The sequence below is a fragment of the Pagrus pagrus genome, assembly GCF_965226575.1.
Source record: "Pagrus pagrus genome assembly, chromosome: 17".
Lineage (NCBI taxonomy): Eukaryota > Metazoa > Chordata > Actinopteri > Spariformes > Sparidae > Pagrus > Pagrus pagrus.
This window is the reverse complement of record NC_140201.1, coordinates 28,433,628-28,452,078: the sequence shown is the minus strand read 5'-3', so window position 1 is coordinate 28,452,078 and position 18,451 is coordinate 28,433,628. Positions and strand designations below refer to the sequence as shown.

The following is an 18,451-nucleotide window of genomic DNA, read 5'->3' as shown; positions in this document are numbered from 1 at the left end:
TGTTTTAGCGTGAGGTTTTTATTTGACTACCTGTATGATATTTCACACGAGCCAATAGACATGTACATATGTATAGTGGACCAAAGACTTGCAGTTACAGTTATTGCATTATTGGCAAGAGTATCACAGCACAGTCACTTCAGGTAAGCCTTGTATGTCTTCTTGACTTTAGCCACTTCATTTTCATCAGGCATTATTTCACTGTACCATTTATACCAAGTGTCACCAGAGGTTAAGGATTGGGGAGATGGTGTGGACCCCACAGCATCATGGGAATTGGAGTAGTCCTCTCCTGAAAATTCCACAAATGGAATCTGAAAGGGAAGTAAGCCTAAAAGAGGACACAGGTTGTTAGTGTGATACTAGGACCGTCACAATATAAAATTTTCACTGGATGATTATTGTGGCCAAAATAATTCATGATAACGATATTATTGCAATATACAGTGCCTATAAAAAGTGATCATCCCCTTGGATGTTTTCCCCTTTTATAAATAGAACCATGGTCAATATAGTTTGGCTTTTTTGACAAAAAAATATTTCTTTAATGTCAAAGTGAAAACAGATTTCTACAAAGTCACTCCCACACACATCACATACAGTACTGTTTTGAAGACTAATGATGTTCAACGTGTGACTGCGTTTGTGGTCAGCCATCATCATGTCCTCTCTCTGTCAGTGAGTTTGTGCATTATAGACCCGCACTTGGCATATGACCATGACAAGTGGAAGGGGAAGTAGTTCTTATCAACTGTGTATGATTGAGTCTAGATTCTGGTGATAATGTAGTTAACTTTCTATTATGTCCCTGATGATGACGACAAATTAAACATTTAGCCCAAGTGACTGAGTTTACATATCAATCTTTAAATATGAAAATCAATCCTGCAACAGAAACATCTGGGATCAGAAGTATCAATATTTCTTTATTAATCTGCACACCACTGAAGAGGACCTTAAAGGGGCTGTTTATAGTTGAGCACTCTATATTTTGAATCTTAAATGGTCTTACGTACCATGATCTTGTGCTGTGTTGATTGCCTCATTTAGCTTCTTCTGCTGTTTCATACACACTCCTGGAGACAACAGAAGCATCACAATGTGAGACACCTGGTAATAATCAACTGGATTACAAATGCTCACTCTGATGACATGTTGACTTCTTACCAGTTCGAGTGGAATCGTACACCATCCCAGTGTGGGGGCTAATGAACTGCTGCAGCAATTTCACATTCTACAAAAGAAGACAGATTTGGGTAAGTGTACAGTATGAGGGGAAATTAGGCAATTGGCTGTTATGCATAATGCAGCAAGCTCAAGCTATTTATAGTTAACAGAACTAAACGCTGATGCTAACTATGATGTGATTTTAGCCCAACTTCATCGTTTTATACACAAGAAAAAGCTAATTGAGTACTCTTTTATTGGCTACAAATATTATTGCAATCATACTTAGAAATATGAAAACTCTATCCGTTTCAAGACCAGTGTTTTTTTTTTAGTTTAACTGCTTACACAAGCACTCCCCTCCAACATTGACAAGGCTTACATGTGATCCTGGTCTCTGTAAGGGAACTCGAAGAAGTTTACTATTTAACAGTGGTCGAAGAAGTACTCAAAATAACAGGTAAAAGTCCTGTGAAGTAAAAGCACAGCAGTATTATCAGTAACATTAGCAAAAAGTGTCAAAAGTAAAAGTACTCTATATGCAGTAAAATGTCCCTCATGACTGATATACTGTATGATTCCATCTGACATTAAAAGATCGATTATTAATACTGATGCATCAATCTCTAAGCAGCATTTTACTGTTGAAACCGCTTGAGGTGGAGCTAGCTTTAACTACTTTCTACAAAGTTATCTACTTTAGTCCAGTGGTTCCCAGTCTAGGGGATGGGCCCCTCTAAAAGGTCACCAAACAAATCTGAGGGGTCGTGAGATTATTATTGGGAGAGTTCCAATACACAAATTTGTGTTTTAATTTTTAGTACTTTTTTCAAATCTTTTGTCTCTTTTGTTGTGAAATATTGGTCACTTGACCTCCTTTCGAATATAACCATCTGAAGTTTCGATGTTAATAACTTCTGTGAACATCTGAAACATTTCACAAGTCCCCCAACTTGACATTCTTATTTAAGGTCACAAGCCACAAAGGATGGGAACCAAACTTTGTTCATCTTAAAAAATCTATTTTATTCTATAAGCTTAAATGACTTTTTATGTAAAAAACACCAAGAATCAAGAAGCAGCCTAGTTTAGAACACAACACAAACTATGACTAAGGCTCATGAAGTGCAGTAGTGCGTATGCTCCAGATCAGCAGTTCAGCAATCTAACAGCTTGTGGAGGAAGCTGTTGATTAGTCTGTTTTTTGTTGGACAAGGTTGTTGGACCTTGGTGAGAAAAAAATATAAACTAATGTATAGTATACTAGAACACAGCAATGCAGTGTAAATCAATGGTGTATGTGTATTCAATGTCCGTTGAGAACATTACAGTGATGCAAACCAACCTGATGGTGGATGATAATGTTTGGATCCCGACAAATTGGACAAGGGTTTCCACATATCTTGTCTCCTCTCTACAGAAACAGAATTTATGTTAAATTAAATGACATAAGTGATACAAGGAGCAAATGTAAGGTGCATTAAAAATAACATTTTTACAATGCAGGTTTTGCGAGTCTGCTGTGGTGGAATGCCTCCTTTGTGGTTCCTCCTGTAGCCTTCCCACACTGGATTGGTTCCATACCTCTCAATGTACTCTGTCAGGAGAAATTAATATAGGTCTACTGTAAAAACAAACATTACTGCTAACAGTGAGACTTGATTTTCCTTAACATACCTTCACTCTCCGGGTAATCCCAGGGCCTGTCCTTGTAGCGGGAGACAGCCTCAGCAGCCTGACATGCATCCTCATGAAGTGATGCTGCTTTGCAGAAAAAGTGACTTGGCGGTACAAGTAGAGGGAGACCTGGCCATGTTCTTATGGGGAGCCTCTGCAGACTGGACTGAATGCAAAAGAAAATCCCCTCACCACTGTCATCATCACAACATCCAAAACACCTTCATAATGGTCCACCTGCTGTCATATGTGTACAATGAAAGGTGCCACTAAAGCTAAAATGGATGCATGAAGCCTTTCGGACACCGTAGCAATACTGCTTGGAAACTAGTGACCCCAGTTAAGCCGAGGCTAACAACACACTACTGAGTAAAAATAAACAATGCCCTGTATTCTACCAATAGCATATCGCTACTGACAAGTTGTTAAGTTCTACATGAATTACGTTCACCTGAAGGTGATTTTATACTGGAAATGACATGGTTCAGTTAATATTGGCTAACTAGCGAATAAACGGCATACTCATACGGCAGCGTCCAGCGTTGCGTCTGACTTCAATTTAAAAAGAAACAAAAACCTTTGCATAGCCTCTACGCACATAAATTAATCGAATGGTGGGTATATCAACAACACAATTAAATGAAGTACCGGATACTGTCGTAATGGCTGTAAAGTTGAAGACGATAGACGGAACAAAATCCTCACGGTGCGCTGGATGGAGGCGGCCATTTTTCTGTCACAGTGAGGCTGTGGGTGAAAAGTAAAAAAAGAAAACAGAAAAAAAACTTTATTTATAAAAGAACAGTCTCAAACAGACACACATATACAAAGGCTATATTTTAACATAATTAGTGTAAGTGCTCAAGCAGTGGTTTTTATTTTGGATAAGGCTGCATAAATAAAACATACAGAGTTGAAATAACAGTAACAAGAACTGTATAAGTAGAGACAGCTAAGTAACTAAATTATAAAAATATGGAAAACTGGTGATAGGATAGAGTAAATCATTGATTGGTTGTAGGTGAAAGGGGAAGATGATATTGAAAGCGATATTGTAGGTTTATCGAGCAATACATTTTTAAAAAACAATAAAATGGTTAAAAATCCCAGGTAGGCTATATCATAGTTGGTTGGATATGAATGAGTGCTAAAGTGAATGCTGACGCATGTGACCATCACGTTCCTGACAACCGTTTATTTGTGAAACTAAATATATTAAATAAATAAATAAACACCCAAGTGCAACATAGATTTTTATGGAGCTCCATAAGCGCATGCGCAGGAGTACCGAGAATGCGCACGAGGGATGTCAAGCGGGGGGGGGGGGGGGGCGGGGTTTCACGATATTTGTAAGTATTGTGTGTTTTTTGGGCACTTTGTACAAATTAATTATATCGTATAATGTGACAATGCTGTGGTTAAAATCTATTTTAGTTGAGGCACAAAAACACGTGGTTAGGGTTTGGGAAATATCATGGTTTGGTTTAAATGATCACTCTCGCGAGACGTTTCGCAGGTCGTGGGTTACCAGGTTACCACCCATGGTTACCCACGACCACGACCCTGACAGAAAAGTCGCCATTTTGAAGAATGAATATTAACTTAATGTACATATGATTACATTACTAAAATCTAGTTTAATCAACAAAACGCGTTGGTGTTTTGTAGTATCTTTTTAATAATATAACTATGCAATACTTTCAAGGTGAATCTAGGGAGATGTTCAAATTCTGAGTTCCGAAAATGAGAGCAACGCCATTATGCCCTTGAGTGGAGAGACAAGGTCGGGTATCCACCATTTTGTTTAAGCAAAAACGGAGGAAAAACGCTGGCCGTGACGTAAAAAACGTCACCCAGTATAAAAGTTAAGTCCCTCCTCTTCGAGCTCATTCCTGGATTTGGTCAAAGGTAAGTCAAGTCAGAAAGACAACAAGGCTTATTTTCAATATTCAACATTTTTTAAAAGCGAAATTCCTACTGAATGTATAAAAAGAACAATGGACTTTGATCTAGACGAAGGACGACGAAATTAGTCAGAGTCGAAATTAAATGTGTGTTTTCTGTGTGTTTTGCAGGTATGAATTTGCTTTGCCGAAGACTGAACCGTCGAGGACTTTGAACAACTCTACTCAAATTCATATTTTTTTCTTCAAGTAATGGACATTTGATTACTATTTTTGCCTCCAGTTTGTTCCTGAAGGAAAGGCTAGCCTTTAGCTATCACAGCCCCACCCATAAGAAGTATTTCAGTTGATATTAAAACCATGAAGGTTGACGATATGAAGTTGATGAAATAAGAGATATAAGTGCCTGAAAAGCACACTCAAATATACCCGAGGCGCTGAGGATCTATATTATCAATAGTAAGTTGATTTTGAAGTTAAGTTGAATCGAGAACAAATGAAAATAGTCGATGATAATAGGCTAGCTAGCGGTAGCTGGATAGCAGGCACCGTAGGTTAGCTTGGTAAACAATTTGAACATAGACAATGTTATAGTATGAGCTCACACAGGAAAGTGGACGGAGGCACAATGCTCCGTTTCTTTGTGTGTGAGACTGGACTGGGCGAATTGTACAAATAAAATTGTAATATAGCCAACAAATTTGTAAAATAACCATAAGCAATCTACTCATAAAGATTGCCGTAGGCATAGACAGAAAATTCCAGCTCATGAAGTCGGACTTTTTGCCTACCAGATTTGTTTTGTAGGGGCTGCTCCATGGAACGAACACCCACCGCAATCTATACATAAAGATTGCGTTAGTTTGAGGATTGTGGACATTTTATGAAGCACTGTGTGTGTGCTGAAAAGTCGATAATTATAGCACAGGGACTTCCCGAAAGCCCGCATCACGTACTCGGCAATCTGTGGATAAAGATTGCAGGATGATTCAAGCGAAGTGGTCTTTCGAAGCACAAACAGTCGGGATTGACAAATATGGTGGATTGGTTGTGGTTTGCTTTTCACCTCGGACAGCTCCGGGGGCTAGCCGTGTTCTCGGAGCAACACTTGGGAGTTTTTCTTTCTTTTCTTTTTTTTCTCCTTTCTTTTTTTTTTATTTTTACAAAACTGAAATGCCGAACAAGTAGACGTCGATGTCCATTTCTTTGTCTTAGCGCCATACCCGTATGGTTCGCTAGTTATCTGGTGCACGTCGCCTTGTTTTTCTATCAACCCGGTACGATCTTTGCTATGAGCCATTGTTGGTTGTGCAAGGATTGGTTTGCCGTCGTCGAAGTGGTTAATGGAGGGAGGGCTCTGAGAGGCAGTCAGCTCTAAGCTCACTTCTCTTTGTCAAGCAGCTTAGCCACAGGAGCAGGCATGTTCTCAGCAATGACAGATGTCAGGTTAAGCGCAAGCCATTTATAGGCTTCCTGACCTGCCCTTATATAACTGAGGGCGTTTTACACTGATACTTGATTAATTCGGGATTCCTTGATGAATATTCCTCGTTGCCTCACTCAGCCACGTATGTTGTTGCGCAACCGATATCCAAATTGTAATAATTAATTGTTGTAGAGGGCTTGGTCATTGAGTACAGTCACAGATTGTTTTGCTATAATGTAACAGTGGTGTATGGAATAACATCACATTATGAATTAACACAAATAATGTTCTCTCCCCCACGAACCAGGGAGATGTTTAACACTGACTTTGTGTATATGTGTAACAATTGTGACATTTACAGGAGTTGGGTTATTTGCAGTGTTTTGGAGGTCTGAGACTATATAAAACTTCTACTACAACAGTTACACGGGTAAGACCTAACTGATTCCTCACATCATGACATTTCCAATGAATTGAATTCCACCAGAATTGCAGGCTCTGTACATAAATTGACAACCTGGCACGGAAACATTTACATTTATAAATTCATAAACATGGAAGAAACAAGTGCATGTTTAAAGCAGTTCTATCATGAACCATTGGGAGATTATGTAGAAGACCTTATGTCATGATATTATTTAAAATTAATGAAAGTGAAGACATTTATGAACGCCAATGTGTTGGCTGTCTTTGTGTGGATCACATTAGACTTTTCAAAGATAATACGTACTTAGTAAAATTATAAGTCGTAAACAGCTTTCAGCCACGAGTTTGTTTTACATATTAATGTAGCAGTTCAAATCATTGTCATGTAATGTTGCACTAACAAATGTATTAATTTGTAATGCATTTCTCTATTGTGTAACAACACAGACAGTATAGTGCCAGTGTGTAAAAAAAATAATAAAGTAACCTGTAGGTGGCAGTAAGTGGTCTGAATTTTACCCTCTGGAACAGTTGCCACTGTCATTAACACCACTGTAGCCCAGTATAGAGATGCTTTCAGTCTGATAATCACATTCGCAGGACACAGATGGGTATTTGACAGACTAATTCTACAGTTTTCAAGCATTGCATCCTTCATACAGTTACCTTCAATCACACTTTAATTTATTGGTGCGCACAATTTGAAATGAATCATTCATCCTTTCATCGGATACCATATTAATAAGTGAAGACCTGGTTTATAAGGTACTATTGATGTTTCTGTGTCCATTCTCCTTGTTGAGTTGCATTTTTGCACAAATGTCCATGATTGTGATAGAGTTGTGCTATTAAAAAAATTGATAAATCATTATCAGTAACATTTCTTGCAAAAATTCCTCTCTTTGGCTACTTTTATTCTAACCAAACTTTAACCTTTCTTCTTGGTTTGTATTTGAAACGTGTAAATATAAGACTTATATTTCTAATAATAATGGTAGGAGTAGTCACAGATATTGAATACATATTAATTAGTGCGTTTGATATGATCAGGGAAACAGTTAAAGTAAAAAGTTAGCCAAATAAACCAAGATGATTTATACTGTAACACTTTGTATGTCCGTTTTATAAACAAGCATTTTTGTTGTCTTCACTGCAGCCTCTTTAATCAGACTTTGAACTGGAATAAACAATGCTGGCCCACATACATAAAAACTGCCTATTCAAACAGACTATATGTTCTGTCCTGCAAGTGAAAGAGGAAGCACTGGCACTGAGGAATAAGTTATAGTGTCCTGCCCTTGTCCCTGCTCAACTAGTGTCAAGTTGGCCCCACAAACCTCTTCAAACATCTCAAGTATGAGGCAGCACACTGAAGCCTTCATGCACTGTGGATGTTTGACAGCCAGAGCAGCAGAGTGCTGGTAGCTGGAAGAACATGCTGCTGACTTTTCTGTAAAGGGATTTGTATGTGACCATGTCAGCCAGATCATGAATCTAGAAAATGTTGCTTCTGTCTTTCTAAGCGTGATAATCGAATCATGTACTGAATAGTAGATCTAAGTGGTCTGCTCCTAATTATCTATATATGTTGTAAGATGGTTTGTAGCTAGGGCTGCTCAACCCTTGTTGGCTGACTCATGGTGTTGATCTCCTGACTTGGGTGTTGTGCGTCAGTTCTTTGGACCGTGATGTAAACGGGTTGGTCTTGTCAACCACTGAATCACTGAAATGAGATGATTCAAAATGTTATCCGGATGGTGTTAAGCACTAAGTTGAATCTGACTCTGCTGTGACCTTGTTAGCCTGATGCAGTTTTGATCCTGTGGTGTTTGATGTGAACTGTTGTTTTGTAGCCCTGATGGGCATTTTTTGAAACGATAAAGATAGTTTGGGTGGATTTCTGTAGCATTGAGCTCCTTTTTCTCTTTGGTGGGCAAACAGTCCTCAGTAAACAGAACTTAAACCTCTCTTAACATAGACAGAAGATTGGTTGTATGTATCATGAATGTAATATAACTGTGTCCTTTTGGCATGAGTTATAGTGTGTGATGTGTGTATTTCAGATATGGCAGGGGGACCAGTCGACCCCAGAGAGATTTTGAAGGGGGTCGAGGCTCTGTTGGGAAAAGATGGAGAGCTCCGCAGCCTGGAGGGAGTCCCAAAGGTTTTTAGGTAAGAAACTAAAAGGAGACATGATACTGTTTTGTGCTTTTAACTGTAAGCCTAAACAACTATGTCACAACTTCTACACCATGGTATGTCTTAACACCGTTGCTCTTTTCCAATGCAGCCTGATGAAAGCTTCTACCAAGATGGTCAGTAGATGTATGTATCTGAACATCCTGCTGCAGACTAAATCCCATGATGTTCTTAACAGGTAGGCCTTACTTCAACTTGGTGTTCTTTATATTGCAAGTCTTTGTCTTCACCAAAATATATTAATGGTGTTATTAACACAGGGATGGTGACATCTATGAAAACATTCCATTCAAGTAAAATAACTCTAAACTCTAACAAAAACAACTTATATTACTCAAGGTCTGCATTGTGCTTACTAGCTTTTTATAGAGCTTTTGGGTCCACTCTGGTAAAATTTAATTCTGTCAAAATACAATAGCTCTAATAAAAATTCTTTTGTGATTTTACACATCTCTACATCTCTACTGAAATAAATAATACATGTATAACAGTGGGAGCAGGATTTTTTTTTCAGACTATAATAGAACTATGCCTTGGTATTAGCAGACTAGTTCAAAGAATATTGTTTTATGACACGTTTTCATATGTCACTAACTCTTTGTAGCTACTGCGTGGTGGAAATGAAAACAAAAGTTTGATGTTAACCTCAATGTATTGAAATACTGTTGAATTCATGTACTTCTTCCATTCATTTGCAGTACATCTGTTTATATTATAAATAAATTGCTGTCTTCATCCAGGTTTATCAGGGTTGGAGGCTACAGGCTGCTCAACTCCTGGCTCACCTACTCTAAAACCACCAACAACACCCCCCTGCTGCAGCTCATCCTGCTCACACTCCAGAAGCTGCCTCTCAAAGTTGACCACCTCAAACAGGTACTGTCTTCAGTTTATCCCCTAGAACACAGCTCCAGTATGTCATACAAGCAGCAGTATCATCTTACCTGCTGTTTATGCTTTTATCTTCTCCCAGAACAACACGGCCAAGCTGGTGAAGCAGCTGAGCAAGAGTGCAGATACTGAAGGTCAGTTTGCTTGTACATCAGACATCTAAACTCTTTTGTAAAGACGGTAGCATGTATCCAACTAATACTCTTGTCTTTTATTTTCAGATCTGAGGAAGTTGGCGTCCGTGCTCGTAGATGGCTGGATGGCTACGATCCGCTCCCAGAGTGTCTCGAGCAGTGGCAACTCTCCTGCCGGTACAGATCCACCATTTCACTTTTTAAACTTCTGTCTCTGTTTTACGCTGTTTCCTCCTCACACCAGTTTGTAACACACTGTATAATGATCTTCTAGATAAGAAAAAGAAGAAAGAGGAAAGCAAGGTGTCTTTGCGGGATGTGAAGGAAAAGAGTGGAGAGGAGGAGAAGAAGAAGGAGAAACCTAAAGCTCATGCCCCCAGCCACACAAAGATTCGCTCCATAGGTAAACTGAACCTGATGAGCTGTGATGTAGTTGGCCCTGAATTTTGGATTTTAAAGTTCTGTATGAAATACTCAATATGTTTTCTGCTGTGTAGGACTGGAAATGGACACTCCCAACCCGGCCCCTCCTAAGAAGACGCCTGCTGCCCCACAGCTTGGTGACAAGTACAACATCAAGCCTCCAGTCCTCAAGAGGCCAAGGTACTGTACCCTGTGCCTGTTGCCTCAGTCTCTCTGTTAGCACAGCACCATCTTGTGGTGTATTAATGAAACTGCCTCATACCTCACTTCCCTGAGGTGGCTGTTGGTAGTACTTACAGACACATGGCAAATTAAAGGAAATACCAACAAGAAGCGTCACAGTGAGGTGTTAGGCCACCACATGCTGCCAGAACAGCTTCAATGCACCCTGGCAATTATCCTACAAGATTCTGGAACACTACTTGAGGGATGAAAGGTGGAGATGGTGGAGAGTGCTGTCTGACAAGTTGATCCAAAATATCCCATTGATGTTAGAGTGGGTTAAGATCTTGTAACTGCAAAGGTCATACCATAGGAATCACATCATTTTCATACTTGTCAAGCCATTGAATAATCCCACATGCCCTGTTCCTATTCAGACATTAGCGAGTTGAGCAGTCTTTGTAACTAAAGCTCCTGCCATCTGTGCCCCAACAACAAATGCTTTTTCAAAGTCACCCACATCTTTCCTCTTGCTATCTTGATTCAAAATCAGAATCAACTGGGCCTGCTCAGCATTTTGATACATTCCACAGAGCATGGTTGGATGTTAACTGCTGAATTTACAATGCGGTGCACCTGTGTGGAATCTGAATTCATTATGTTTCTCAACTCATCTATTCAGGTTTTTCCTTTGATTGTCAGATGTCTGTACGTGTTTCTGTATGTTAATCTTTATTCTCCTTCAACAGCTCTGGTCCATCAGATGCTCCGCCTCTGGAGAAAAAATACAAACCTCTAAATACCCCCTCGAACTCAGCTAAGGAGATCAAAGTCAAGATCATTCCAGCACAACGTAAGTTCAGACATCTATGCATTTAAAGACGAGCATACATTTTAATTCTGTTTTAAAGAGATGATAGTGATGTAGCAGGTGTGGTGTTCACTGCACTGTTATGTCCTCACTGCAGCAATAGAGTGCACAGGGTTCCTAGATGCCCTGAATTCTGCCCCAGTGCCTGGTATCAAGATCAAGAAGAAGAAACCTGGCACCAGTATTACAGCTACCACCAAGGTTGTCTCCCCTACGTCTAACAAGGTACTGACTGATCTCAGTAGAATGGTATCAGCATGTGTTATGGCCACTGTCAGTCCAAAAGATCCTCCTTAGGGTTATTGTTAGGCCTCCTTATGTTTATTTGTTAGTTAATATTTTACTACAAACCCCCAGTATAAATCTGAATTTTAACCTGCCCTTTGCTGTGCTGTCTTTATAATAATCTCCACAATCTGATGTTAAGTGATGTTGCAAATAAGTGATCAAATAGCTGAATCAGAGCACCAATCTGTTTCCTCATGCAAGACTTTAATGTCTTAGGGGTTAATCCACCTTTGTCTTATTACATATAAATTTAAATGTAAAACTTTTGTGTAAAACCAGTCTTCTCACTCTCGGGTCTTTTTGGTCCTCAGATGAGTCCGTTTGACAGCAAACCTTCTACATATTCTTCATCTTCTGCTAAACCGCCATCTCCAGAAACTGCTGCTTCCACCACTCCTGCTGATGAAAACCAGGAGGTGGAGCAGCCTGGGACCCCTGTTCCATCTGAAGATCCCGAGGCCTCTGACAATGGTATGGACCTTTCAATCTCACCTATATGGTTCTTGATGATAATGAAGTATAATGAGCTTCTTACCCATCTTGTGTTTAATGTGTTCTCAATATCCTAACATTTTTCTTTCTCATTGTCTCTTGTTGTTTGTAGGCGAGAAGCCTAATGCTCTGGCAGAACCACGTGGAGAAGAGGAAAGCTTGACCAAGAAGGGCAAGAAGAAGAAGACAGTTCACTGGGCTGAGGAGGAGCAGCTCAAACACTACTTCTACTTTGATCTGGATGAGACAGAGAGAGGTAAGCCAGCTGGTGAATACTTAATGTGTTGTGTGGATCACATTCTCCAAGATTCTTTTGCAAAACATAACACTGGTCTCATAAAGGGTATCCCTCCTCATTTACATATAAATTATTAATGATATTATTCCACTCCCACTCACAATTCATAGTCAACGTGAACAAGATTAAAGACTTTGGTGAGGCTGCCAAACGAGAGCTGATGATGGACCGGCAGACGTTTGAGATGGCCCGTCGGCTCTCCCATGACACCATGGAAGAGAGGGTCCCCTGGACACCCCCAAGGCCACTGACACTGACTGGAAGCCTGGTCAGCCCTGGAGCCAACAGCAAAGAGAAACTCACCCAGAGGGACCGTGAGATGGGCATCCTGCAGGAGATCTTCCTCAGCAAAGAAAGGTAGGACATTAGACCAAACCTGCTGTTTCTGTGGTAGTTTTTCCAGGATCAAAAATATATGAGTGACCAATGCCATAAACTGAAGACAGTGTTCATAAGAAATGTTAATCAGAGACCCTTTTTAATGTCTACCTTCTAAGAATTTCACCCTAAGAAATAAGGGTTAGGGCCTACAATGTGTGGTAATGATTTCTCATCCTTTCATATCACTAGTGTGCCTGACAGTCCACATGAACCAGACCCAGAGCCTTATGAACCCATGCCTCCCCGTCTCATCCCTCTAGATGAGGTAAGTACGCCACTCACTCACTCACTCACTCACTCACACACACACACACACACACACACACACACACACACACACATTGTCTCATATCTCTTTCTTTTATTAAACACATTGTATACATGTGTGTAAATGTCTTGCCTGCTAAGCTGTCAGTCTGATCTTCCCTTCAGGACTCCTCAATGTTGGATGACAGTTACGGTGAGCCCATGGACACCACGTCGCAGCAGGGCTCTGCCATGGCTCAGAATGAGAGCTCCAAGCTGCCACCTGTCCTGGCCAACCTCATGGGCAACCTGAGCAACAACTCCCGCAGCCCACAAGCCACAAACACTGTCAACAACCCTGTGGCTCCCACTGTCAATGTACAGGAGCTGCTTTCATCTATTATGGTAAATAAATAATAATGCAGTAAATAATAATAATAATAAAATCAGATAATACAATAAAACCCATGACAAAACCCTCTAATACAGGTATAAAAACAAAAAATAAAACAGACAGAGACAAGCAGCAACTCCAAACAGTGAGTGTAGCAACAATTTAGAACATTGACTAAAAAAAATCAACTAAGAACAGGAAACAAAAGTAAAAAATGCATGCCATATAAAACATGTAACTCAGTGTTCGCAGTTTGGCCTTTGGTAAAGCCATAGTATTGCCCCTGTATAGAAATCTTTGAGGTTAGTTAATGGTTGTATTTCTGATGGTAGGGTATTGCAAACCTGTGGGCTTTAACTTCAAAAGAGGACTGACTGAATGTTGTCTTGTGCTTTTCTGGTCTGCAGCTCAGCTAACTGCAACCCTCACAGCTGCTCCTTTGCTAAAAATGTTATCTCAATTGACCTATAAGTTTCTTTTCCACCAAAATTAGCAGGTCTACACAGGTTTTTATCTGAAGCATTATGTTGTACGTCACTGACGTCATGTTTCATGTCATGAATGCTCTGGAAACAGTTGTAACAGAAGAGAAAACAACAATAGACCCTTTGTGAAATAAGCGTCTGTAAAACGGTGGATAAATTCTTTTGAATGTCACAACCCCTGCGAAATGACATATCATAATTTGAGCCATTTAGTCCAATAACATTTGGAAAGACTAGAATAGCCGCATGATTAAATTATTTTATCCCCATTCAAGTTAGCCGGGCGCTAAACCAGAAGTTAGCCAGCTCGGTCGGCGATCCAGGTATTTTCATAGCCGGGAAGTAAAGCTTTTGGCATCAGAACACCACTGAGCAGCTTTCATAGGAACGAACGGGGCTCCGCCTCCAACGCTGTGTCCAGTAATAAAATGTCATTAATAGACTGCATCCCAAATTCCTTGCTTTATTTACACGCCACCACCGCATGTTGATAACGCATCATCAATTCGTGTGGCGGAATTTAGTGTGTTCACTTATGGTCTTACGATTAGATCAAAGCCGAGCCGAGCCCAGGTGATAAAATCCTCTGCAGTAGGCAGAGTCAATTGACCCAGGTGTAAATGCTGAGTTTACACATCCCCATTGCACAAAAAAGCCAAATTTTAGTGTTTAAGTGGGAGTTTTTAACAGTGGAAAAGGGTATAAATCATGTATTCCTTGAATTTTGCAATGGGGCCATTTTTATTGGCTATTGGTTTAGTTTTTTGACAGTCTGGAACCAGGTTTACTTTTTTTAACTTGTTAGTCAAAGACTATTTAGTTCACATTTTAATTTTCATGGCATTTAAATCTGAGTGTAACACATCTTTGCAGTTGAATGTAAACATGTCTGTGGTGAGTAGCTAATAAGAACTGTTTATCATCAGGGTGCTTCTGGTAATCAGTCTACTGAGGACTTAATCAAGCAGCCCGACTTCTCAGACAAGATTAAACAGCTACTGGGCTCCCTGCAGCAGACCCAGAACCAGAACCAGAACCAGGGGGGACCTCCACCAGGTAAATTTAATAGGCCATAGTCTATTGGCAAAATTCATCTGTGCTCCTGTTGTCATAGCATGACTCTTCTGGTCCTTCTGTTGCTAATCGTTGTTGAACCTGTTTTTCTTCCCATCTAGTTAACCAGGGCTTGTTGGGCCACGGTCCAGGCATGAACAACATGAACAACATGAACATGCACATGCAGATGCCCATGAATGGCGGCTACCCGCCCAACAACCCGCCTGGTGGGCCTCGCTTCAACCACCCCCCTCCCCCTCATAACCACGGACCACCTTTCAACGCTGGTGGAGGCCCACGCATGATGGGGCCACCACCGGGCCAGGGCCGGGGAGATAACGGCAACTACTGGGGAGATGACTCCATGAGAGGAGGCCCCCACCGAGGGGGTCACTTCCACCGAGGAGGCCGTGGCCGTGGAGGAGAGCCAGGCTTCAGGGGCCGAGGACGAGGAGGGCCCAGAGGAGGACACAATAACATGAATGGTATGTGTGACATAGGGCTTATGAGTTACCCTTTAATCTCAAGTATCGCCTGAGTCTCAAATATTAGCTGTGGCCAGCATAAACCAAAAAACTCCATCAGTACAACAACAGTCATGTCATACTCACCACTTTGCTGCTCTCACTAAATCATGACAGTGGATCCTTGATGTTCTACTGTCTCACACGGTGTTCAGCAGAGGAGTCGCGAGAAGTAAAAAGTTGACACATTGATGTAAACGTTTAGCTTGATGGTTGATTCTTATTCGTAGCAGTTGACAAAAATATCTCAACTCAAGGCCACCTGTTCCATGTCAACATACTAACGTGTTCCTAAATGAAAAAAAAATGTAAATTGGGTGTGTTTTTGTGTGGTGTGGTGGCAATTATGTTGTGTTTCATCCTTTCAGACATGTCCAAGAGGCCTGTGTGTCGTCACTTCATGATGAAGGGAAGCTGCCGGTACGAAAGCAACTGTGCCTTCTACCACCCAGGGGTAAATGGACCGCCACTGCCCCCTAACCACCCCGCCAACAACCAACACAACCAGCACCCATAGCATTGACACTAGGCCACACTGCTGCCAACCTATATCTGTGGGCCTCCAGAAGAGCCATTCTCTGCGATCAAACCTCTGCAGGCTGTTGTTTGAGACACAAACATATAATGAGCAGGAGTCTGTCGTACACTCTGAAGTGTATGTGCAGTCACTGTGTAGATGACAGACTTTAAGCAGTAAGCTTGGCCTCACTTCAGAACAAACGAGAGAGGAGAGTAAACCTGGGGGACTTGAAGGCTGTGAGATGATCATTGAATGGACTGCGTGTTTTTATTGTGATCACTTTTAACTCTGAGACTGAAACAAGCCACCACACTTGACCACTGTGTCTGAGCTGCTGCAGCTAGCTGCCTATCTGCTCTATCATTTAACCATTAACATGGTCGACCAAATAGAAGTCTCTTACTCAGCAGAAAGCTTTCTACACAAACTGAATTCCTTTCTTACGGCTGTCGTACTGTGTAACTACATGTGATGTTGCTTTCATAGTTTTGTTACTTCATCATTGAGGTTTGTACGGAAGAGTCACAAATTTTTTCCCTTCTTACACAGTTCTCAAAAATGTGAGATAAAGATTTAGGAAGCACTTTATAAAGACAAAGGCCAACAGAATTTATCCACAGATATGATTTATTAAACTGGGCCTGAAGAAGAGTTGCATAATATTTAAACTGCTTTATTTCCCCTAATCCTGATAAAAACATTTTTTTTTAAAATTACAAATGAACTCTGCTGACCTGACAAAGACGGACGGCCTTTTCTGTTTTTTTCTTGGAGCAGCCGGTATTGAATGTTAAGAAACTGAAGGAGCAACAGCAGTGTGTGTTCTATATAAGCTTTCTCTCCATGTGCTCTGGCTCAGCAGCCCACAGTTTGACCGTCAGATGGTGTGTTTGTGTGTGTGTGGTGTGACAATCATGAGCGTCAAATCTGGTCCTATGGTCCTTAAAGAAGAGCAACTTGTCCCTGATTTCAGAGCTGCTGCCTGTGTCTTCTGCGCTCCCATCTGAACCCAGCAGGGTTTTTACCGTCAGTGTTAAGGAGGTCAGATAAATGATGAACCGCTCTGTAGGTCAGCTATAATGAGTGTTTTCTGTGAAAACAATGACTTTTGTGTCTCTTGTGGGACTGTTAGAATGTAAAGTTTTGTTCCTCCCTCCAACCTCCATGTGTTTTTTTTTTAATATTTTTCTTTTATACAAACATGGGGTTCAGGTTTTTCTGTATGAAATGTTGTATTCATGTGTTTGTATGAATGCAGAGTACACATTCATACACATGTCATGTTTTCCGTTGAACTCTTTTGTACACAGTGTATTGAATAAATGTCCAAATATAGATGGTGCTGTGTTATATTTAAAAGATGGACTGCTGAGAACAAGTAGTTTGAATTAAATGAGAAATTCTGCAAATAATTACTACAGTGAAATGGGACATAATGCAAATGTGTACATCATACAAGGTATGTGTTAAAGGATAGATTAAGATCTTTTTCAGATCTTTCCTTGTACAACACTGACATGTCAGATGTACAGTGATAGTGTTTTCAGTCACTCTTTCTGTCCATAATGGCCTTGAAGTGATGTCATCCAAGCAACTAACTAATAACTGAAGAATTAACCTTATGGTAATTTTACATAAATCTACTTTTTTTTTTAGGGTATAGCTTAATAATGAAATAATAACACATAGCTCCAAATTTGGGCTGTTTCAATGTATTCTAAGTTCAGCCTCTGCCTTAAAGATTTAAATTAACTGAGTTCCTTTTGAAGTTAAATGAACTTGAGAAAACACCTTCAATCAGCAACAGTTCAGTCACACTGACAAATATTACAAACTAATCTGATTGTCTTTTACAATGTAAAAGTGAGAAAAACTGAGAATATTATTCTCAGTTTGAAGAGTCAGTTTTTCATTTCACACAAAACAGCTGAGGCTGCTCCTATTGTGAAAACATACAACCCTGACTAATCTTGAAATGTATTAAAGACACAAAGTAAGTTTCCATCACATATGTGACAGTCCTCAAATGAAAAAACTCTGGGAAGTCTGCTAAAATGCTGATCATGTTTCTTTAGAAATTATTATAAGGAGCTGATTTAACAGTATATTCATCCAGCACATCATTTCAAGCCAAAAGACTTCAAGTTAGAAGAATTGTTCTAAAGTGTTCTGAAAATAAAAACGCAAACATTTTCAAGTTCAAGGTTAATTTATTTGTCATTCTACAACACGGTTGTACGTTGTAATCTCTTCTTTCTACACAAGACAGGTGGCTTAAATGTTCAATACTTACCACTATATCAGTGTATTGAAAGAAAACCCTACTCCAATACTGTTCTTAAAGCCTTACCAGTCGTGACTCGAGGATAGATTAGGATTAGGATACATCCTAGGGAGAATGAGTGTGCTCTTGTGTGTCAATGGAAAATCCGAGGCCTGATAATGACAATAGAGCAAAGATCAGGAGGTGACAGTTATGCAGAGAAT

The 18,451-nt window shown here is 40.2% G+C and overlaps 2 protein-coding genes across 4 annotated transcripts; one reads left to right on the top strand and one right to left on the bottom strand.

The window, feature by feature from the left end:
* mrps18b (mitochondrial ribosomal protein S18B) lies at positions 1–5,826 on the bottom strand. Its single transcript, XM_084379275.1, has 9 exons — positions 5,705–5,826; positions 5,540–5,588; positions 3,493–3,591; positions 2,845–3,010; positions 2,667–2,764; positions 2,513–2,581; positions 1,168–1,234; positions 1,017–1,076; positions 1–331 (listed from the first exon to the last, which is right to left on the bottom strand). The coding sequence occupies exons 3-9, from the start codon at positions 3,571–3,573 to the stop codon at positions 135–137; spliced, it is 738 nt and encodes a 245-aa protein (XP_084235401.1). The 5' UTR covers positions 3,574–3,591; positions 5,540–5,588; positions 5,705–5,826; the 3' UTR covers positions 1–134.
* Positions 4,404–17,299, top strand: ppp1r10 (protein phosphatase 1, regulatory subunit 10). Of its 3 annotated transcripts, none has more exons than XM_084379273.1 (19): positions 4,404–4,752; positions 4,920–4,997; positions 8,664–8,772; positions 8,891–8,977; positions 9,540–9,675; positions 9,773–9,824; positions 9,912–10,001; positions 10,099–10,227; positions 10,322–10,427; positions 11,159–11,262; positions 11,378–11,505; positions 11,880–12,039; positions 12,173–12,316; positions 12,469–12,715; positions 12,929–13,004; positions 13,172–13,390; positions 14,791–14,920; positions 15,040–15,405; positions 15,813–17,299. In XM_084379273.1, the coding sequence occupies exons 3-19, from the start codon at positions 8,666–8,668 to the stop codon at positions 15,959–15,961; spliced, it is 2,430 nt and encodes an 809-aa protein (XP_084235399.1). In that variant the 5' UTR covers positions 4,404–4,752; positions 4,920–4,997; positions 8,664–8,665; the 3' UTR covers positions 15,962–17,299. The 3 variants fall into 3 exon arrangements, with proteins under 3 accessions (XP_084235399.1, XP_084235400.1, XP_084235398.1); XM_084379272.1 differs by having other exon boundaries at positions 4,405–4,752; positions 4,920–5,207; XM_084379274.1 differs by lacking the exon at positions 4,920–4,997.
* Positions 17,300–18,451: the final 1,152 nt, after the last annotated feature.

Coding starts and splice junctions, on each gene's coding strand:
- mrps18b (XM_084379275.1), bottom strand. CDS start 3,573: ATGGCCGCCTCCATCCAGCGCACCGTGAGGATTTTGTTCCGTCTATCG. Junction 2,765..2,844: donor GGATTACCCGGAGAGTGAAG/GTATGTTAAGGA, acceptor TTCTCCTGACAG/AGTACATTGAGAGGTATGGA. Junction 2,582..2,666: donor AGACTCGCAAAACCTGCATT/GTAAAAATGTTA, acceptor CTGTTTCTGTAG/AGAGGAGACAAGATATGTGG.
- ppp1r10 (XM_084379274.1), top strand. CDS start 8,666: ATGGCAGGGGGACCAGTCGACCCCAGAGAGATTTTGAAGGGGGTCGAG. Junction 9,825..9,911: donor CAAGAGTGCAGATACTGAAG/GTCAGTTTGCTT, acceptor TTTTATTTTCAG/ATCTGAGGAAGTTGGCGTCC. Junction 11,506..11,879: donor TCTCCCCTACGTCTAACAAG/GTACTGACTGAT, acceptor TTTGGTCCTCAG/ATGAGTCCGTTTGACAGCAA.